A 19,552-nucleotide genomic window follows, 5' to 3' on the forward strand; every position below is an offset into this window, starting at 1 on the left:
TTGATGTATACTCAATTTTACTAGGAGTAGAGAGTAGGAAAGGGACATTCAGGTGTTGGCTTTCATGGTGTCCTTGATCCACATCAGATGAGGCATCACCCTGGTATACAAGGATGGCATTTGAGGTTTGCCACATGGAGTAGCCCCCCATGATGTGATACCTACCAATTCACCATCACATATCAGAGGGCCTCCTGAGTCACCCTGCAAGTGAAAGAGATAGAGACAGAGGGTGAGGAAGGCCAGCCCTAATTCTGCCTGGGGAACCCAAGCTGTCAAACCTGGACTTGCGTATCTCACACGGCAATAGCGGTGATGGGGAAAGAAGCAATTGCCTGAGTCCTCTCCCCACAAGGTAGGTGGAAATTCCAACACAGAGGAGAGTGTCTCAAGTCCTGGCTACTAGACATGGCACTTCAGAGTCCAGAAGGACAGTCCCTACAGATGGGTCAGCAGGGAGGAGCAGGACCATTTAAGGGACCTCCCACCATCACAGCTCATCTCAGATATTAACTCTCCCAGAGTTTTTTTTTCTGAGTAGGCACTCCCCCTAGGGCCCTAGGGAGCCCTGGAAGAGGGGTAAGCAAGAAAAGAATAAGGTCAACACCGTATATTGAAGAAGTCACAAGGAGGGGGATAAAACAGCATTCAGGTTCCAGCATTAACCATAGTCATCTCCTTTCTTTCCCCTCAAGGCCTTGAAGTGAAAGATTGGCTCATTGGGGCACCTGGTTGGCTCAGTGGTTGAGCATCTACCTTTGGATCAGGTCATGATCCTGATATCCTGGAATCGAGTCCCACATCAGGCTCCCTGTGGGAAGCCTGCTTCTTCCTCTGCCTGTGTCTCTGCCTCTGTGTGTGTGTGTCTCTTATGAATAAATAAATAAAAGTCCTTAAAAAATTATTTACTTATTTATTCATGAGAGAGAGAGAGAGAGAGAGAGAGAGAGAGGCAGACATAGGCAGAGGGAGAAGCAGGCTCCCTGCAGGATGCCTGATGCGGGACTCGATCCCTGACCCCAGGACCACGCCCTGAGCTGAAGGCAGATGCTCAACCACTAAGCCACCCCAATGTCCCTAAATAAAATCTTTAAAAGCAAGCAAGCAAGCAAGCAAACCTGGCTCACCTTGCAGGTATCTTTTTTACCCTCCAAGACACCAGCACACAGCATGAACTTTGTCACCTTTTGAGTGTATACTTTTGCACATTGATTATTGGACAGGAGTTTGAGGTCCACACACTGGAGACTCCCTGGGTGAAAAACTACAAGCCAGAGAGAAAAAGGTCTGTGGCCAGAGCCCCAGGTGGCTCCTCAGCCCTCCTCCCTCAGACCCAGGAGCCCAGGCCCCAGCCCCCTCCTCTCTCAGGCCCAGAAGTCCAGGTCCTCAGCACCCTCCTCCCTACACCCAAGTCTGGGCTCCAGGATATATGGTCTAGCCCCAGCATACTCGTTTCTGGATCAGTGCTGCCCCATCCAGAGACATAGCAGGTACTCCCCAATGGAGGTTCCTTTTTGGGCAGGTCCATCACCCTCACAGCTTTTGTTATCTTGGCGGGCTCTTCCAGGTGCAGCAGCATGAGGTCATGGCTTCTATCTTCCCCTGGACGGATGACGGCTCTAGGGACCTTCGTTTTGTAGAGTGGATGTATGAAGCTTTTTCTGACTTGGACTAACTGGCCTTCATCTTCCGACTCCGACAGGTTGTGGCGACCCAGCCAGACCTCACAATTACTGGGGAGAGAGGGAACACCCAGGAATGAGGAGAGAGGAGAAAGGTAGGGATAAATGGCCATGGAGCATGAGGGAGGGTCCTGAAGACAGAGAGAAACGGCCATAGAGAGACAGACAGGAAGATAAAGAGCTATGAAGAAAAGATGAGTGAGAGATGAAGGACATGACAAGGTCAAAGCATGAGTCAATGAAGGGGAGAGTGAAAAAGAGCACAAAGGAAGAGAGTGAAGACTACAGGCAGTGTTTGTGTAGGGGCAACCTGAGAGAGAGAAGGGAGGGATGACAGAGCAGAGGAGGGAGCCTGGGACCCATTCAGCTGCAGCAGGGGCTGTGGGGTTAGCTCCCCAGCAGTGGGTGGCCTGGCCCCCAGCCAAAGGTCTGTGTCCCCCTCCCTCCCTGGACATTCAGCCTCCCGCCTACCTTCCTCTTCCCCTTCCTCCTCCTCCTTCCTCTGGAACCACCACCAGGCACCAGCTGAAACCAGCCCTTTCATGTGTCCCCCTGCAAGGCATCCTTTCTGGGAGGGAGGGGCGGGGCACCTGAGAGCCCCCCTACACACACACACACACAAACACGGCAGGAGAGTCCCTTCCTCTTCTCTGGGGGTCCCCCTCACTCCCATCCTGGGGGGTGCTAGGCAGCAATGGGGCAGAGGGTGTGGGGCAGAGACCCAAGGAGATAGATGGGGCAGAGAGATGGAGGGTGAGACATACAGTGACAGGGATGCAGCAGAGGGACCCAGAGGAGGACACACACAGGGACACACACAGACACCAAGACAGGGAAGAGAGGGAGATAGAGATAAATCACAGTCAGACACATGACAGAGCCAGGTACTGAGAGACACAGACACAGGGCGGGGAGACACAGGAAGACAGTTATAAGGGGAGACAGAGACACATGCTGTCCTGGCAGGTCTTCCCTGGGTTGTCCCTGCCACTCTCCATGATCTCCAGACCAAGACCATCTTTCTTTCCCTCAGTACCGCCCTTGAAGCAAACCCAGGCAGTGCCCAATTGCTGATTCCTGTGGAGCACAGAAACCCCACCACACCCTCTGTCCATACTCACCTGTTTGCACAGTGGGCAGCTGTGAGCACCCACTCTGGGTGTACCAGGACACCCCCACAGGCAAATTCACCATTATGGTACACAGCCACCTGCCAGGGCTGAGAATTCTTCAAACATTCCCTGCCTCCTATGATCCGGGGCTGGAAGTGGGGTTCGGCACCTGCAGAGGGTTGCTGGGTCAGGCCAGGTAGGAGGTGGCAGTGGGAATGGAGCCTGGTACCCTGCCTGGCCTGACCGTGGGCTGGAGGAATAGGCTGCCTGATGGCGGGAGGAGATGGTCTTGTGGAGGCAGGGGAGGGTGGTCAGAGCACCGTGAGAGTCAGGGCCCCTCTCCCTCTCTCAGATCCACTCTACTCACCAGTCCACCCCAGGGACATTGCCAGGCACAGGGCCAGGAACCACATGGTGACAGGAGTGCTGGGAGCTGGCAGACAGTGAGCTAGGAGCTGGAGAGCAACCCTGGGGAGCCTTTAAAAGCCTACATACACCCCCAGGGCCCCGCCCCTGCTCTGCTGCCACCCAGAAGCTGGCCAAGGCCTGGCCCTGCTTCTGGGTGTGGACAGCCCCCACCCCCAGGGCTATTGGAGGGATGAAAAAGCAAACACCTGTTGTCCTAGGTCCTTGATCATGCTGGATATATTTCAAGGTCTGAGGCCAAATGGGACAGGACCTATAGCCCTGTTGCCTTGCTCTTGATGACAGGGGCAGGGAGGGGAGGCCCCAGAATGACAGAATCAGCAGCTCTGGAGAATCATGATGCCTATCACAAAGCTTCTAATGCCTACACCCCAAGAGAGATCTTGTACTCCAAAGCCCATTAGACCCCCAAATACTTGCACTATGTCCCTGAAGCTCTCTGATCTCCGCACCTCTCTGAGCCAAGATGCTTGTGTTCCCCAACTTCCCACATCTCTGAAATAAGAGCTGACTTCCAGAACTCCCTGGTTCCCGCACTTTCAGGTGCAAGAACTAGTTCCCCTACTAGGGGAACATACTTGTGAATATTCATGTTGTGAACACAAATATGGCCACAGTCAGACATCTATGCAGATCCAGGTCCACATGGTCAAGGTCAAAGCTGGATTAACCCACATGGTGGCAGGCACAAACCCAGAGACCAAGCATTCCCGTGTGGACCCAGTGGATCAGACTCCAGGGCAGTACCTGAACACAGGGCTGGGCATTGAAGATGACAGAGACATAGCTGAAGATACAGGCAGGACATATTTATCCATCTCTACACCAGCCCCCAAGTCAGATGATTGATGTTCAAGGTCTCTTGTTCTGTTTTACATATGATGCCAAAGTTCCCACGTACAGGCATTAGGACACAAGTAGGGCCTTGCACACTTGACAGACACACACACATGCACACACACGCACACACACACAAACACACACACACAGAGCTGCACTATGCACAAGTACCAAACAAGGAGTTTTCAAGGTAAAGGACTGTGAACCTCTATACTGGAAAACATAGTTATATCCCCTCAAGGTAAAAACCACATAAACACACATGCACGCACACACAAACACACAGAGGTGACAACACTAGGGCAGGATTTGACATGGATCACACAGACCAAACGGCCATATTATTCCCCCTGTTGTTGGGAAGTGGGCCTGGAAGTCTGGCAAGTGTCTGGGGATGGTGAGCATCTGAGCATACAGATGTAGTGGATGAAGAACGTGAGGAAAAGAGAGTAATGTTCCCTTTCCCTTTCTGGCAGGGAAAGATAGAGGGTGAGAACCAACTCATGTGGGGAGAAGTTCTCCATGGGTGTCACCTGTCTACAGAGCAAAGGAATTAAAATTTTCACTCTGGACTGTCTGTCAAGATTGTTTGGCCTTCATGCAGACTTTCAAGATGGTATCTCCCTTAGAGAAGCCTTTGTTTGCTGTCCATGATTTAATAAAAGATAATATCTGTTTACTGCCAAGGACAGTAAGTATAATATGTCCCTCCAGAGCAATTTTGTTTGCAACTCAGAGTTGTAAAGATAATATCTCCATCAGGGACAAACTTCAGGCAGATTTGCCAGCAGCCCTCATATAGGATTAAGGATTCCTAAGCTCAGGTCCTAAAGTGTGGCACAAACCACTGTGTGCACAGAGTCCACCTATCGTCCTCTGATCACCCTCATGGGACTTGGGGAACCAGGTGAACTGATATGAATATCAAGCCCATTCCCCCTGCTGCACCATGAATAGTAAAATTCTGCCCCGACCCAGGATCTGGTGTCTTCTGCCAGTACCCATGAAGCTGGTCTCCTAACATTTGTTTGCAAGTCTGTGAAATCTTAAGACTCATCAGAGTTCTTGACAAACAGCTAGGCACTGAGGCAACACCTGGCCAGATGGAGCTGGGGGTGGGCAGAGGGACCTGCTGGGTGCAACCACATGGTGGAGGACAGACCAGGACTGAGATGAACTTTGGGGGGGAGCTGTAAACAGTGGAGACGCGAGACCCTTCTCCCCATGGCTCCCTCCAGACACAAATTTGTCACATCTTCTGCTTTAAAAACTTTTTTCACTACTTGGGTCCCTCCCCCTGCCCAACATGGTCTTCCTCTTGTGCTGTCCCTCTTGGGAGAGTACACCATTCCCTGAGGTACCCTGACAGACCCCAGGTGCCTCATAGACTTTCAGACACCAGCCACATCACACTTGCTCCCTGGATCTTCTCCATCCCCTAGTCCCTAGCTCAGACCACATCTCTATTTGGACCCTCTCCACATTATCCTCCCTTTCATCAGGGTCTTCCCATATGTCTCCTTTCTGACTTCCGGATGCTCTTCATTCCCAATCATGCCTTCATCTTAGCAGCAGACACCCAGATGACTGGGAATTCATGTTGCTTTGTAATTCAGCCACTCATAGGGTAAGACTCTAGGTTTAGATTTCAGAAATCTCAGCCCTATTGCTATAAAAGTTTATTTCAGGAGAAACATAAAATGGTAAAGACCACCAGGAACTATTTATTTCAGCTCCCAAATTAGAAATATACCATATGTCAAAAAATATGTCCTACCTCTTGGATACATCAACTCTCCGCTCTTTCTTTTTAACATTTTATTTTTAAAATGTTTTTTTAGAGAGTGGATCTGGGAGGGTCTGGACTAAGAGATGGAGCTGTTCTATAGGGTTGGAGGGACTTGGAGGCAAGGAAGCAGAGCTAAGGGTCTAGAGAGATAGGCAAGAGGTATGGAAGGTTCTGGAATTCTGGAGCCATCCTTAGGATTGTGGACTGTTGGGTGGTCTTGGATGAGAAAACGTCATGCTGAGACAGAGCTCACTCCAGACATCAGGCCAGGAGATAACAAGATGGCATCTGGAGTAGGCTCCAGTTATGGGGGTTGATTGTGTTGGGATATTTGGCATCTTTGACTGAGGGAGAGAAGATGGTGGAAGTGTGGATTCCATGAGAATAAGCATTTCCCAAAGCACTGATAAGAGCCCCATGTAAGAAAGCCTGAGGCTGGGAGATGAAGCCTCATAGAAGAGGGCTCCCAAGCTGAGGAAATGGTTAGGTACTGGGTTAAGCTTTAAAAATTGTGTAAAGAATGCAGATTTAGAATATCAGTTCTGTGGAAGAATTGGCCATTATGTTGGGGGGTTCTGCATGTTTGTGATAGGATTTAGCAGCTTAAGAGGCAAATCAATGATCAAGGTCCAGGGAACCAATGACATTGGAGAAGATCCTCAGAAGACTTCTAGCTCCACAGAAACAGAGATGACTCAGGATCTGTCCTCTTGGTAAAGGGACTAGGAGCAGAGCATTAGCTAGGAAGAGTAGAAAGTTCTGAGGGTTCCTGGAAGAGAGCAGGGACCTAGAGTGGGAGTGAGGACTGTGGGGAATGTGACAATGAGGAAGGGCTAGGAGAGATAGAAGAGAGCTTGGTACCCTGTTCTGGGGTGGACTATGAATTGAAGTGGCATAGGCTAGGGTGTTGGATGGGAGGGAAAGAACTTATGAAGAAGTGAGTGCAGCATGAAAGTCACAGCCCACTCCCCGTTCTGCGTCCCCCATCCTTATGTCTGACCAGTTCTAGCCAGGAATAGGGCAAGGCACAGAACCAGGAACCACATGGTGACAGAAGTGTCCAGAAGGAGGCAGGGAGTGAGCTTAGAGCTGGGGAGCCTCTCTGAGAAGGATTTTAAAGCCTCAGCCCCCCAAAGCCCCACCCTTGCCCCACTGGCACCCAGATGGTGGCCAAAGCCCTGCATTTGCTGCTGGAAGTTGAACAACCTCCTCTCACCCGCAGAGCTGTGGAAGGGGCAGGAGAGTAAATACATGTTGTTCTATAGGTACTAGATCACCCTGGATGCGTTCCCAGGAAATGAGGGCAGATGGGGGAGGGCCTGTAACTCATGGAATCTTGATATAGGGGACAGAGTCAGAGAGGAGAGGCCCAGGGTAAACAGGAAAAGAAGACTGGACAACAACTGACCCTCAATACAAAGATTCAAATCCCTAAACTCCAAGTGAGTTCTTTGCACCCCAGGACTTAGGGTATTCTGAAATATCAGCACCATTGGCCTAGGAGACTACGAGCCAAGCTGCCAGCACCTCAGCATCTCAAGTCCTTGAAATCAAAGCTGTAGCATTCAGAACTCCCTGAATCTGGCACTCTCACACCCATAATCTATTTCCCCAAATCTACTTTCCCTTCCATAATAAAATCCTATAGTCCCAGAGGTCCACATGCTTAGGGATTTGGATCCCTTAACCACGAAAATCCAGGAGTCTCCCAAAACTACTTATTTTAGCTATTCAGCATTTCAAAATCCAATGTCCTTCAAATAATGTGAGGTTCCAATGACCCCCACTTCTTGTTCTCCAGATCTATGCATTTGATGCTCCAGGAATGATCCCTGTTGATGTGCTCTTCCAAGTCAAGAACATCCTCGCACAAAATCCAATGCCCTCTCCCCAATGAGCTATTTAGATCTCATGAACCAAGTTCAGGCAATTCAAGATTAAGTGGTATTGGAAATCACCACACTTTTGAGGTTTAAGAAGTGAATCAGGAATGAGAACCTTGCAGCATCCATTATTAACCCTGTAAGATTCCATATATTTCCAAGAAGTTGGTTATTTCAGCTATTCAGTAACCAGAGCAGTTAACATAGGTCCACCTCCAGCTACATCTTAAGAATTTGATAAAAAAAAAAAAAAAATCTTCCCTTTTTTTTCTATGTGAGAAATCAGAGAAATTCCAGTATAGTGAGAGAAATATAAGTGAACTCAAATAACCACAATTTAAGACCATAAGGACTGGATAGAGGTATATATTAAGCCATAGTGGGTCAGACTGACCTCCCCCTCACAGAGATCAAGGGTTTCCTGAAATCCTACCATGAAGGGAGGTTTGCCTCCGTTTGTGTGAGAACCCACTGGATCCAGAGTCCTCTAAACCATCCTAATCCCTGTTCTCAATCTTAATCAAAACCAGACCCAAATAAATAAATAAATAAATAAATAAATAAATAAATAAATAAATAAATACCAGACCCAACCGAGTACGTTCCTGTCTCTGTGCTCGGACCTTGTTGCCCCAGCCTCTGGACACATCCCATCCTTCCAGCCTGTGAATAGCAGTATAGGAAAAAATCTCATCTCACTTTCTGCCCCATACACACCTTTGAGGGAAGCAAAATGAATTAAAATAAATTTTAACAATGAGGGAAATCGTGCACATCCAGGCCGGTCAGTGTGGTAACCAGATCGGTGCCAAGTTCTGGGAGGTCATCAGCAATGAAAATGAACACGGCATCGATCCCACTGGAACCTACCACGGTTACAGCAACCTGCAGCTGGATCACATCTCCATGTACTACAATGAAGCTACAGGTGGCAAATACATACCTCGTGCTATCTTGGTGGATCTAGAACCCGGGACCCTGGACTCTGTTCGCTCAGGTCCTTTTGGGCAGATATTCAGACCAGACAACCTTGTTTGGGGCAGCCTGGGGCTGGCAACAACTCGGCCAAGGGCCACTACACAGAGGGGGCTGAGCTAGTGAACTCAGTCCTGGATGTGGTGTGGAAGGAAGCTGAGAGCTGTGACTGCCCGCAGGGCTTCCAGCTGACCCACTCACTGGGCGGGGGCATGGGCTCCAGCATGGACACGCTGCTCATCAGCAAGATCCGAAAAGAGTACCCTGACCGCATCATGAACACCTTCAGTGGGGTGCCCTCTCCCAAAGTGTCTGACATGGTGGTCGAGCCCTACAATGCCACCCATTCTGTCCATCAGTTGGTAGAGAACACAGATGAGACCTATTGCATCTGTACGACAGATGTTTCCGCACCCTCAAGCTGACCACGCCAACCTACAGGGACCTCAACCACCTTGTTTCAGCCACCATAATCGGTGTCACCACCTGCCTCCGCTTCCCTGATCAGCTCAATGCTGACCTCCGCGAGCTGGCAGTCAACATGGTGCCCTTCCCGTGTCTCCACTTCTTCATGCCTGGCTTTGCACCTCTGACCAGCAGTGGAAGCCAGCAGTATCGGGCCCTCACTGTGCCTGAACTCACCCAGCAGGTCTTTGATGCCAAGAACATGATGGCTGCCTGTGACCCCCGCCATGGCCATTACCTCACTGTGGCTTCTGTCTTCCGTGGGCGGATGTCCATAAAGGAGGTAGACTAGCAGATGCTCAACGTGCAAAACAAGAATAGTAGCTACTAGAAAAAAAAAAAAAAAGAAGAATAGCTACTTCATGGAATGGATCCCCAATAATGTCAATATCTCTGCCCTGTGGCCTCAAGATGGCAGTCACCTTCATTGGAAATAGCACGTCCATCCAGGAGCTCTTCAAGCGCATCTCAGAGCAGTTCACAGTCATGTTCCGGCGCAAGGCCTTCCTCCACTGGTACACAGGTGAAGGCACGGACGAGATGGAGTTCACCGAAGCTGAAAGCAACATGAACGACCTTGTCTCTGAGTATCAGCAGTACCAGGATGTCACCACAGAAGAAGAGGATTTCAGTGAGGAGGCCGAAGAGGAGGCTTAAGGCAGAGCACCATCACCTCAGGCTTCTCCATTTCCTCTTCCTCAGCTGCCCCTGTCCTCTCCCTCAGAATTCGCATTCTCTGCCTGTCTTGGGTTTTTTTTTTCCCCTTTTTTTGGAGGAGGGGCTCCTAGAACAACAGTGCCTGGCACATAATAGATGCTCAATAAATATTTATCATTTGTTGAAAAAAAAAAGACCCAACCAAACGAAAACAAATGCAACTTAACCCAGTCCAACCTAATCCAACACAGTCCCCAACCTAACTCAACTCAACCCAACCGAACTTAAATTGACTCAACTAAACCCAATCGAATATAACACAATCCAATCACATCACACCACACACAACCCAACCCAATCTAACAGCATCCAATCCAACTGTACCTGACCTATCTCAAACACAACCCAACTTAACCTAACTCAACCCAATCCCCACATCTTCCTCTATTTAAAACCAAATCAAACCCATACCTATTGTCACAGTCAACACACTTCAAATTTATCTCCATGCTTTTCTTTTTTTTTTTAATTTTTTATTGGTGTTCAATTTACTAACATACAGAATAACACCCAGTGCCCGTCACCCATTCACTCCCACCCCCCACCCTCCTCCTCTTCTACCACCCCTAGTTCGTTTCCCAGAGTTAGCAGTCTTTACGTTCTGTCTCCCTTTCTGATATTTCCCACACATTTCTTCTCCCTTCCCTTATATTCCCTTTCACTATTATTTTTTTTTAATTTTTATTTATTTATGATAGTCACACAGAGAGAGAGAGAGAGGCAGAGACACAGGCAGAGGGAGAAGCAGGCTCCATTCACCGGGAGCCCGACGTGGGATTCGATCCCGGGTCTCCAGGATCGCGCCCTGGGCCAAAGGCAGGCGCTAAACCGCTGTGCCACCCAGGGATCCCCCTTTCACTATTATTTATATTCCCCAAATGAATGAGAACATATAATGTTTGTCCTTCTCCGACTGACTTACTTCACTCAGCATAATACCCTCCATTTGCTCCATGCTTTTCACATTCTAAATCAAACCTATCCCCATTCCCAATTCAATGCTCACATGTTTTCCAAACCAAACCCATTTCCAAACCCAGTCTAACCCATGCCATTCTTAAACCACCCAAAACTGTCATTTCCAAACCCAATCCAAGCACAAATTTATCTCCATATCTAACTCAACTTCAGCCTCACCGCCCATTCTAAGAGGTTGTCATATTTCATCTCCAAACTTATACATAGCATTTTCTCTGGCCAACGAAAGCCAAACCCAGTTGCATCCCAACTCTTAAAACCTTCCATATCCCTCTTCCCCTCCCCACCATGGCCCACTCTCTGCTCTGACTTCATGGGAGTCTGTGTCTCCAAGAGTCTGTGGTTCCACACATGCACGTCACCCTGGTGTGATCATCAGTTGCCCTGGATGTCTTTGTTATGAGATGTGGCTGAGATAATGCTGAAGTTGGTACAAGGCAGCATATCTGGTAGACTCACTGGGAAGGACGTGGACTTGGAGCAGACTCATAAGATCAGGCCCTTATCCACTCTATCCAGAAGTGCTTGAGACTTCCTAGATGGCCCAAATCTGGCCATTCTCAAGCACATGACAACCTTTGGCCCCCTAAATTCCCATGCACACAAAGGGGCAGATATGAGCCATGCCATGGCAGGCATGTGACTGGAGAGGTGCACAGGTGAGGCTAGTAGCAGGAACATGACATCATGGTGGTGGCTACATGCTTGTTAGTAACACCTTTGCTGGAGGATGTGGGATGCTGACCACAGTTGTGCTGGGCCACCGAGTACTCACAGAATGTGCTCACCCAAGCGCATCATCATGGGCCTGAGCATGCAGGTGGGTATCTACTTGCAAGTGAAGTGAGAGTAGATGGGAAGTTCAAAGAGTAGGCAACTTTTGGTCTCTTGACCCTTTGGGAATCTCATTACCTTTCTTCCAACCCCGGAGCCAATGGTTCCAGCTCCCATGGGACCAAGGAGTCTTAAGCCACACACACCCGAAACTCAACTGCCAGGTTCCAGATCTTCCTTCCTCAGGAGAGAGGATTCTTAAATACCCTAGGCCATTCCCACATGAGTACATCAGAAATGAGCCCTTTCCAGTCTCCTCCTTCATCCCTCAGGGGTCTAAGCCTAGGGAAACCATACTCCTCTTCATCCAGGACTTTGACCTCCAACCTCATCCTCCTTTAGAACCCAGAAGTCTGGGATCCTTGCCCACTCAAACCCAGAACTTCTCATCCCCAGCCACACCACTTCAGGATCCTGAGCCTTTCCCCCCTCCCCAGTTTGGCAGTGTGCTCAACGTGTGGGGGAAAGCATCTCAGTTCCAGTGTCTGTGTTCAAATATGGTCAGACCAAATCTCTGACATAGTCAGAAATGAGACTGAGAATCCTGGTTAGGCAGGCGGATCCAGGGTGGGTTAGATAGTATTTAATAATGGAATGCGGGTCACCTGGGTGGCTCAGTGTTTGAACGTCTGCCTTCAGCTCAGGTCGTAATTCTGGGATCGAGTCCCACATCAGGCTCGCTGCAGGGATCCTGCTTCTCCCTCTGCCTATGTCTCTGCCTCTCACTGTGTCTCTCATGAATAAATAAATAAAATCTAAAAATAATAATAATAAAATGATGTGGGTGTCTGGTGGTTGTCCTGAGGCTGAACAGTGCTGAGAGACAATTCTCCATGGGCCTTTTATGTTTCTGCATGTCTTCTCAGCAAAGGCATTAACACTATTTTTTTAGACTGTCTTTTAGAGGATGTTTGTATAGCAGGCAGCCTTGCAAGATAGTTATTGCCTTCAGAATAGGTTTTCTTACTGTCCTAGATAATGAAGATAATGCCTTCTTTACAACAGATTTGTTTGCGGTCAAAATAGAAAGTATAATATGTTCCTCCAGAGCAAGTATGTTTGTGGTCCAGATAATAAAGATAATAAAGACCAGGATGAAGGTCAGGGAAGTTTGCTAGCAGTCCCTTATAAGGTTGAGGATTTGTAAACTCAGGTTTCCCGGCTGTGGCACAAACCACTGTGTGCACAGAATCCACTGGGTTGCTCTGCTCACCCCTGTGGGTCTTGTGGGACAAAATGAACTAATGTGAATCCAAGGTCAAAATCCATAGGATGTACAAAATCAAGAATGAACCCTGACATAAACTGTGGACTTTGGGTGATAATGATGTGTCAACATAAGCTTGTTGATTGTAATAAATGTTCCTTTCTGGTGCAGGAAGTTAATAAAGGGAGAGGTAGTACATGTGTGGAGGTAGGGGGTGTATGGGAAATCTCTGTGCCTTCCACTCAATTTTGCTGAGAATCTATAACTGTTCTAAAAAATAAAGGCTACTAAAAATATTTTTTAATTATGCTATAAAGAGAGAGATTGATGAATTAACATTAAAATGACATATGAGAGAGAGAGAGCAAAATCTTAAGAAAAAGAGGAGGGTAGTTTCCAGAACATAAGCAGAAAGAGTAAATTTTTGTAGGAAAAGGGGCACAGTGTCATTTGTCAAAGGAGAAAAGGAAAATATTCAGGGCAGACATCAGATTAGCTGGCGATTTTTTGATGGGAAAAAGTGGGAATGTCTCTCTATTCTCCCATGCTCTTGAAGGTGAGCGAGTAGAGATTATCAGAAAGGGGCGGGGGGTTGGGTAGAAAGTGTAACACAAGGAGCAATGGATTACAGAGTTGGGAGGCAGAAGTTAGTTCCAGATAAAGGAATCAGAGTAGTCTTCTTCGAAGTGGTATCTTTTGAGTTGGGGCTTGAAAAAAATGAGAAGAAGTTGAGTAAGTTGACATTTAGTCTTTGGCAACTATCTGTGGAGAAAGTATAACTGATGTAGTTTTGGAATATAGGTGAGATTTGATGGGGTGAGGTCCGGAGCCAATGACCAAGAAAGAATTCTTGAGATGACTTTGGTGCAAAATGGTGGTTTCATTAAAGCACAAGGACAGGACCTGAGGTGGGGGGGTTGCAGGGTGTCAGCTTGTGCTTTGTCCTCAGCTTGCCTCTGCTCCTTCATCATAACCACCAATAAACTGAGCCATGAACAAGGCAGTCACTGTCCCCAGGAGCTGCTAGTCAAAACTGGGTAAGGGTTTTTCAAATAAAAGGAAGACTGGGAGTAGGGAAAGATAATTAATGAAAAATAATGGTTTGTGGGCAGGCAGTAGACAGAGTTTGGAGGGCCTTAGATAGAAGCCTGAGGAATAAGAAGTTGCAGAAGACTTTCAAGCACAGGCATAAAAAAGATTGAGCTAGGGCGCCTGAGTGGCTCAGTCAGTCAAGTGTCTGCCTTTGGCTCAGGTCATGAAATCAGGATTCTGGGATCCAGCCCCTCGACTCCCTGCTCATTGGGCAGTCTGCTTCTCCCTCTGCTCCTTCCCCTACTCAAGCTCGCTTTCTCTCTCTCTCTCTCTCTCTCCCTCTCTCTCCCTCTTTCTCAAATAAGTGAATAAAATCTTTTAAAATGTTTTTAAAAGATGAATAATAAAGACAATAGAGACAAAAGAACATTAAATTTTAAATGTGGAAATAAAAGGGTAAATAAATTATAACAGTTCTTTCTTATAAAAGAACAGTAAAACAAATATATCCAAGCAATTGCAAATTTCTACATTTCTGGAGAAATGTAAAATGCTGCATATACTATGTTAAACATGAAATTTGAAAGGATAATAATCATTTAAGATATATAAATAATAACCTGAGAAATCTTGTTATCAAACTCTCAAGGAACAGACCATTCTTGTCTTAGACAAGTTCCTTTTGAAAGAAGGAAAAAAGCAAGAAGGTGCAATTTATTTTTGAAGCTCAGTTTATTTTTTGAAGTCTGAATAATGACAGTATAAGAAAACTATAGGCTAATTTCAATTTGTATATACATGAGAAAAATATTAAACAAATATAAGCTAATCAAATCCAACTGTGTGTTTTAAATCGATACATCATGGTCAAAGTAGAGCTGAAACCCAGATTTCTGAATTTCATAGATTCTGAAATACATATTCCCATACCAGTCCCCATAATCCATACTCCCCAATCCAGAATTCAGTCTTCTAGGTCCCAAACCCAGAATTCAAGACTTCATGATTCTAGACTCAGATCTGTGACCCCATACCTCGGGATTGTGCCTTGGAACTGTAGATACCACGCTTCTGATTACAGGCTCTCGAAAGCAAAACACAGACTAGAGATAGTCTGCTGGAGATATGAGAATTCAGACCACAGACTCCATATTCCACATCCTTTAAGGCCAGAGATTCCAGAATTGCAGGCAGGTAACAAGCCCCATAGCGCAGGCCCAGCATGTCAGATCTGTGTTCCAGAATCCAGCCCCACATCACTGAAGGCAAACCTCAGACTCTACCTCCAAAGGTAGGTAGGTAGAGCCCTCTACAGGGCTCTTTGTCAGCCTCTCCTATTGGTGCCAGGGCATGGTAAAGTGTGTAGGTAAGGCAGGTATGTTAACATGCAAAGGGATGGAGTCATGGGTGGAAAATCAGAGACAGAATCCATGCTCTGGGTCTTATACTCTTCACACTCTAGACTTCAGGTAAACCGCTAGAATGAGGTTTCCAAAGATTTTCATCTTAGGATACCTTTACACACTTAAAAAATTATTAAAATTTTATTGAGGACCTTCAATAATTTTTTGGTTATATGGATTCTATCTATCAATATTGATCATATTAGGAATTAAAACTGAGACATCTTCAAAATATTTATCCATTGGTTCATTTTAAGACAACAATTATAGATACATGTTAATATAAATAACATATTTTAATGAAAAATAACTATTTTCTGAGACAAAAAAACTATTGGAAAGATGACAATGTTTTACTTTTTATTAAATTTTACTTATTTATTTTAGAGAGAGTGAGTGAGCTACAGAGAGGGAGAGAGAGCACAAGCAGGGGGAGGGGCAGAGGCTGAGGGAGAAGCAGACTTCCCATTGATCAGGGACCGTACACACACACACACACACAGGGCTCAATCCCAGGACTTTGGGATCATGACCAACTGAGCCACCCAGGTTCTCCAGTGGCTTACATTTTTGCAAGTCTCTTTAATGTGTGGCTCAACAGAAAGCAGCCAGACTGATTTCCCCATCTACCTGCATTTAATTTGCTGTGATATCGCATGTCATGTAGGCTCCAGAAAATTCACTGTGCACTTGTAAGAGTCAGAGTGAGAAAGGTAAATAATGTGTTGGGATTAATATAAAATTTGTTTTTTGGGGTGCCCAGATGGCTTAGTTGGTTAAAGTCTGACTCTTGATCTCAGCTCAGGTCTTCATCTCAGAGATAGTCTAGAGATAGTCTGCTACAGATATGACTATATCTCTCATTCAAGCCCCTCATTGGGCTCGATGCTGGGTGTGTAGCCTACTTTAAAAAAAAAAAGAAGAAAAGAAAAAAGAGAGAAAGAAAGAAACCCGTTTTTGACCTCATAAGACCCCATGTAACAGTCTCATGAGCCCCTTCAGAGTTCCACAAACTGTACTTTGAGAATTGCTGCTCTGGAATCCGGATTTCAGGTCCAAGGCTCAGATCCCAGCCTCTGGAGAGTAGAGTTCATTTTCATAGTCCTATTTTCTTTTCCTTTTTTAAAAAGTTTTATTTATTTAAGTAATCTGTACACCTAATGTGAAACTCAAACCTAGGATCCCGAGATCAAGGGTCACATGCTTTTCTGACTGAGCCAGCCAGACACCCCTTCACTCCTATTTCCTAATTTTTTTAGAGATTTTTATTTATTTATTTGACAGAGAATGAGAGAGAGAAAGAGCACAAGCAAGTGGAGTGGCAGGCAGAGGGAGAGGGAGAAGCAGGCTCCCTACTGAGCACACATGGGCTCAATCCCATGACCCTGAGATCATGACCTGAGCCAAAGGCACACATTTAACTGACTAAGCCACCCAGGCACCCCTATTTTCTGATTTTAGATTCCAATAACAAATTCCAGAATCAAGTTCCCACACTTGGACTCTGGGCCCAGATCCTGAACTCCAGACCTGAGGTTCCAAACTCCAGAATCCAGGTTTCAAACCCAAGATCCTTGGTGCCAAGTTTCTGGCTCCAGACTCTTGTAGTTTCTAGCACCCAGCTCCTGCCTCTAGATGTTGATACTCTGACCCATCAACTGATTCTCAACTTCCTCCTTCTGCACTCTGCCTCTCTGCCTTGCTCCCCAGGGTTACTGCCTCCCTCAATATTGACTTTTGCCTTCCAGGTGTGAAAACTAGCAGGATCTCAGGGCCTGGCCCCTCCTTACCACCAAATCCCGGGGCTCTTTGTCAGCCTCTCCTATTGGTGCCAGGGCATGGTAAAGTGTGTAGGTAAGGCAGGTATGTTAACATGCAAAGGGATGGAGTCATGGGTGGAAAATCAGAGACAGAGGCAAACAGAAGAAGAGTTACAGACAAAGAGGCAGAAAGAGAGAGAGGGAGACTCAGAGGAGCTCTGACTGCAACAGACAGAGCTAGGCAGAGGGAGGGAGACAGAGGAAAGAAGGGAACAGACAGAAAGGCAGAGAGACAGAGAGGAACCCAGAGAAAGAAAGAGAGAGAAAGAGGAAAGAGGAGGGAAGAGGATGGGGAGAAGGAGGGAAGAAGAGAGGGAAGGAGAGAGTCTGAATGGTCAGAGAGTATCCCCTAAATATAAATATAAATATAAATATAAATATAAATATAAATATTAATATAATAATAACAATAAAAGAATACAAGATTACCAGTGTAAACTTAGATATGAACCTGATTATTCTCATGACAAAAGAAATACAAAATATAAATTGCAGATCTACATGGAAAAAAGAGTAACAACAAATGACAGGTTTAAATTCATCACAAAATGCAGAAAATGCACAATATTTTCGTTAATTGGTAGGAAGGCCTCTATATTGTGTCTTCCCTACACTTTCTGTTTCTATACTCTTTGATTACCTCTGCCTGAGATCAAACAGTTCCGTAGTATTTTCTGGAGGAGAGAGAAATTATTCCATCCTTCCTCTACCATAGTTGATCAAAATTTGGTTTTCATTATTGATTCTTTAGAAATATTTGAAGGTGAAGGCACCTGGGTGGCTCAGTGGTTTGAGCATCTGCCTTCAGCTCAGGTCATGATCTCAAGGTCCTGGAATCAAGCTCCACATCAGGCTCCTTGCTCAGCGGGGAACCTGCTTTTCCCTCTGCCTCTGCCTGCAGCTCCCCATGCTTCTGTTCTCTCCACCCCCACCCTCAATCTCTCTCAAATAAATAAATAAATAAAATATTTAAAAATATTTATTTGAAGGTCAATATCAACCTGATGGTCAAATAATGTCATGGAATATTATTTCTGGTTGTATCTCCAGCACCTAAAACAATTCCTAGTAAAAGAAGATATTATATCAGGAAGGCATGATGCACCTGGACACTTTACTCACAGTGCTCCTTATTTTCCAGGGTGCTGTCTGCAGCCCACTGCCATTAAGGTATGAAAAAATCCTGTGTCCCAAAGGAGTGCGGCTAGGATGCCAACACTCTAGGATTGGGGACCTGAGGGAAAGAGGACAGGAGGGCTTGCACTCACTCTTGGATCTTGTGAGCAGTAAAAGAAAGGGTTCTGGATTTCTGGGTTAGAGAGGGGAAGAAGACAGTGGGTCTGACCCTGCAGCTAGAGCCACCGTGTGTGGCTTAGAACTCTACGGAGGCTGAGAGGCAGAGGCTGGGACAGTGGCTCCAGGGTCTAGTGATCTCCACACTGCCAAAGGGCCAGAGGCTCCAGGCTACCCTCTGGGTTGATCTTTTCTGTCTTCTCACTCCGCTTGCAGGTAAACACTCGCCTGCAAGCCTCCCAGCAGGTGCCCCTGAACAAGCAGAATCTGCACAAGTGCAATGCCCCAAAGCCGAGTGGGCTGAGTCAGGCATCAGCCTCCACCATGACCTCCACGTGGTCTGGCAGCGAGGAGCCAGTACCCAGCGCTGCAGCAGTCAGGTGCCTCCTCTCATAATGTGGCCCACGCTTGCCCCCTGTGGCTGCTTCCTGCATGGCATCTGGCTGAGCCCTGGTGTCCCACAAGGAGCCTGGGACCTCAGGGAACCAAGAGGTGGAAGACGCTATAGAGGAGCCAGAGGCCCACAGTCCAGGAAACCTAGACTCCTCAGCTTCTGGGCAGACAGACATGAACTTATGGGTCCACCCCAAGTCCACCGGCCTCCCCAGCAACTCTCCTCCACCATATGGCATTGTGCCAAAGCCACCTCACGAGCTGGGGCATCAAATAATATATGCCGGAGCCACTTTGCCCAGTGCATTCAGGACACCTGGGTCTGGTGGCGGGAGGGGGGGGGGGGAGGGGGGGGTGCCGCTGAGGAGCACACCTGCTCAGGTGTGGATGAGCCAATTAGAAGGTTGGGGAAATGCAGAAGAGCAGGCGTGGTGGCCCCAAGGGAGGTGGATTGGGTGCCTGTGAGGATGTCAGAGAGGCCAGTGTGAATGGAGCCCAGCAAGCAAGGGGAGAGAGAGGGAGGTGACACCAGAGGGAAGAAAGGCACCCATCTTGTGGGGCCTTACCTGGGGCCACAGGGAGGTAACTGTGGTTCCCTGAGGGACCCAGGGGCTGTGGGCAAAGCTCAGCAGAAGCAGGACAAGGCCTGATGTGGGTGTTCACAAGTCCCTTGAGCGTCCGTGTGGTCAGACCGCAGGGGTGA

General features: G+C 47.2%; 1 protein-coding gene and 1 pseudogene across 2 annotated transcripts in view; one reads left to right on the top strand and one right to left on the bottom strand.

Moving 5' to 3' along the window:
- LOC144281160 (arginine esterase) overlaps positions 1 to 19,552 on the bottom strand; it is a 25,697-nt gene continuing 6,145 nt past the window's right edge. The window contains exons 1-5 of one of the 2 annotated variants that reach the window (XM_077843997.1): positions 3,162 to 3,319; positions 2,804 to 2,963; positions 1,450 to 1,733; positions 1,128 to 1,264; positions 1 to 204 (exon numbers count right to left, since the gene is read on the bottom strand). In XM_077843997.1, the coding sequence (XP_077700123.1) occupies positions 49 to 204; positions 1,128 to 1,264; positions 1,450 to 1,733; positions 2,804 to 2,963; positions 3,162 to 3,207 (783 nt within the window). In that variant the 5' untranslated portion in view covers positions 3,208 to 3,319 and the 3' untranslated portion in view covers positions 1 to 48. Of the gene's footprint in view, positions 205 to 1,127; positions 1,265 to 1,449; positions 1,734 to 2,803; positions 2,964 to 3,161; positions 3,320 to 19,552 lie in introns of those variants that run through there. The other variant, XM_077843987.1, reaches the window with a different exon arrangement.
- On the top strand, positions 8,298 to 9,874 carry LOC144281187 (tubulin beta chain-like; annotated as a pseudogene).

Source organism: Canis aureus, chromosome 1 (genome assembly GCF_053574225.1).
Source record: "Canis aureus isolate CA01 chromosome 1, VMU_Caureus_v.1.0, whole genome shotgun sequence".
Classification (NCBI taxonomy): Eukaryota; Metazoa; Chordata; class Mammalia; order Carnivora; family Canidae; genus Canis; species Canis aureus.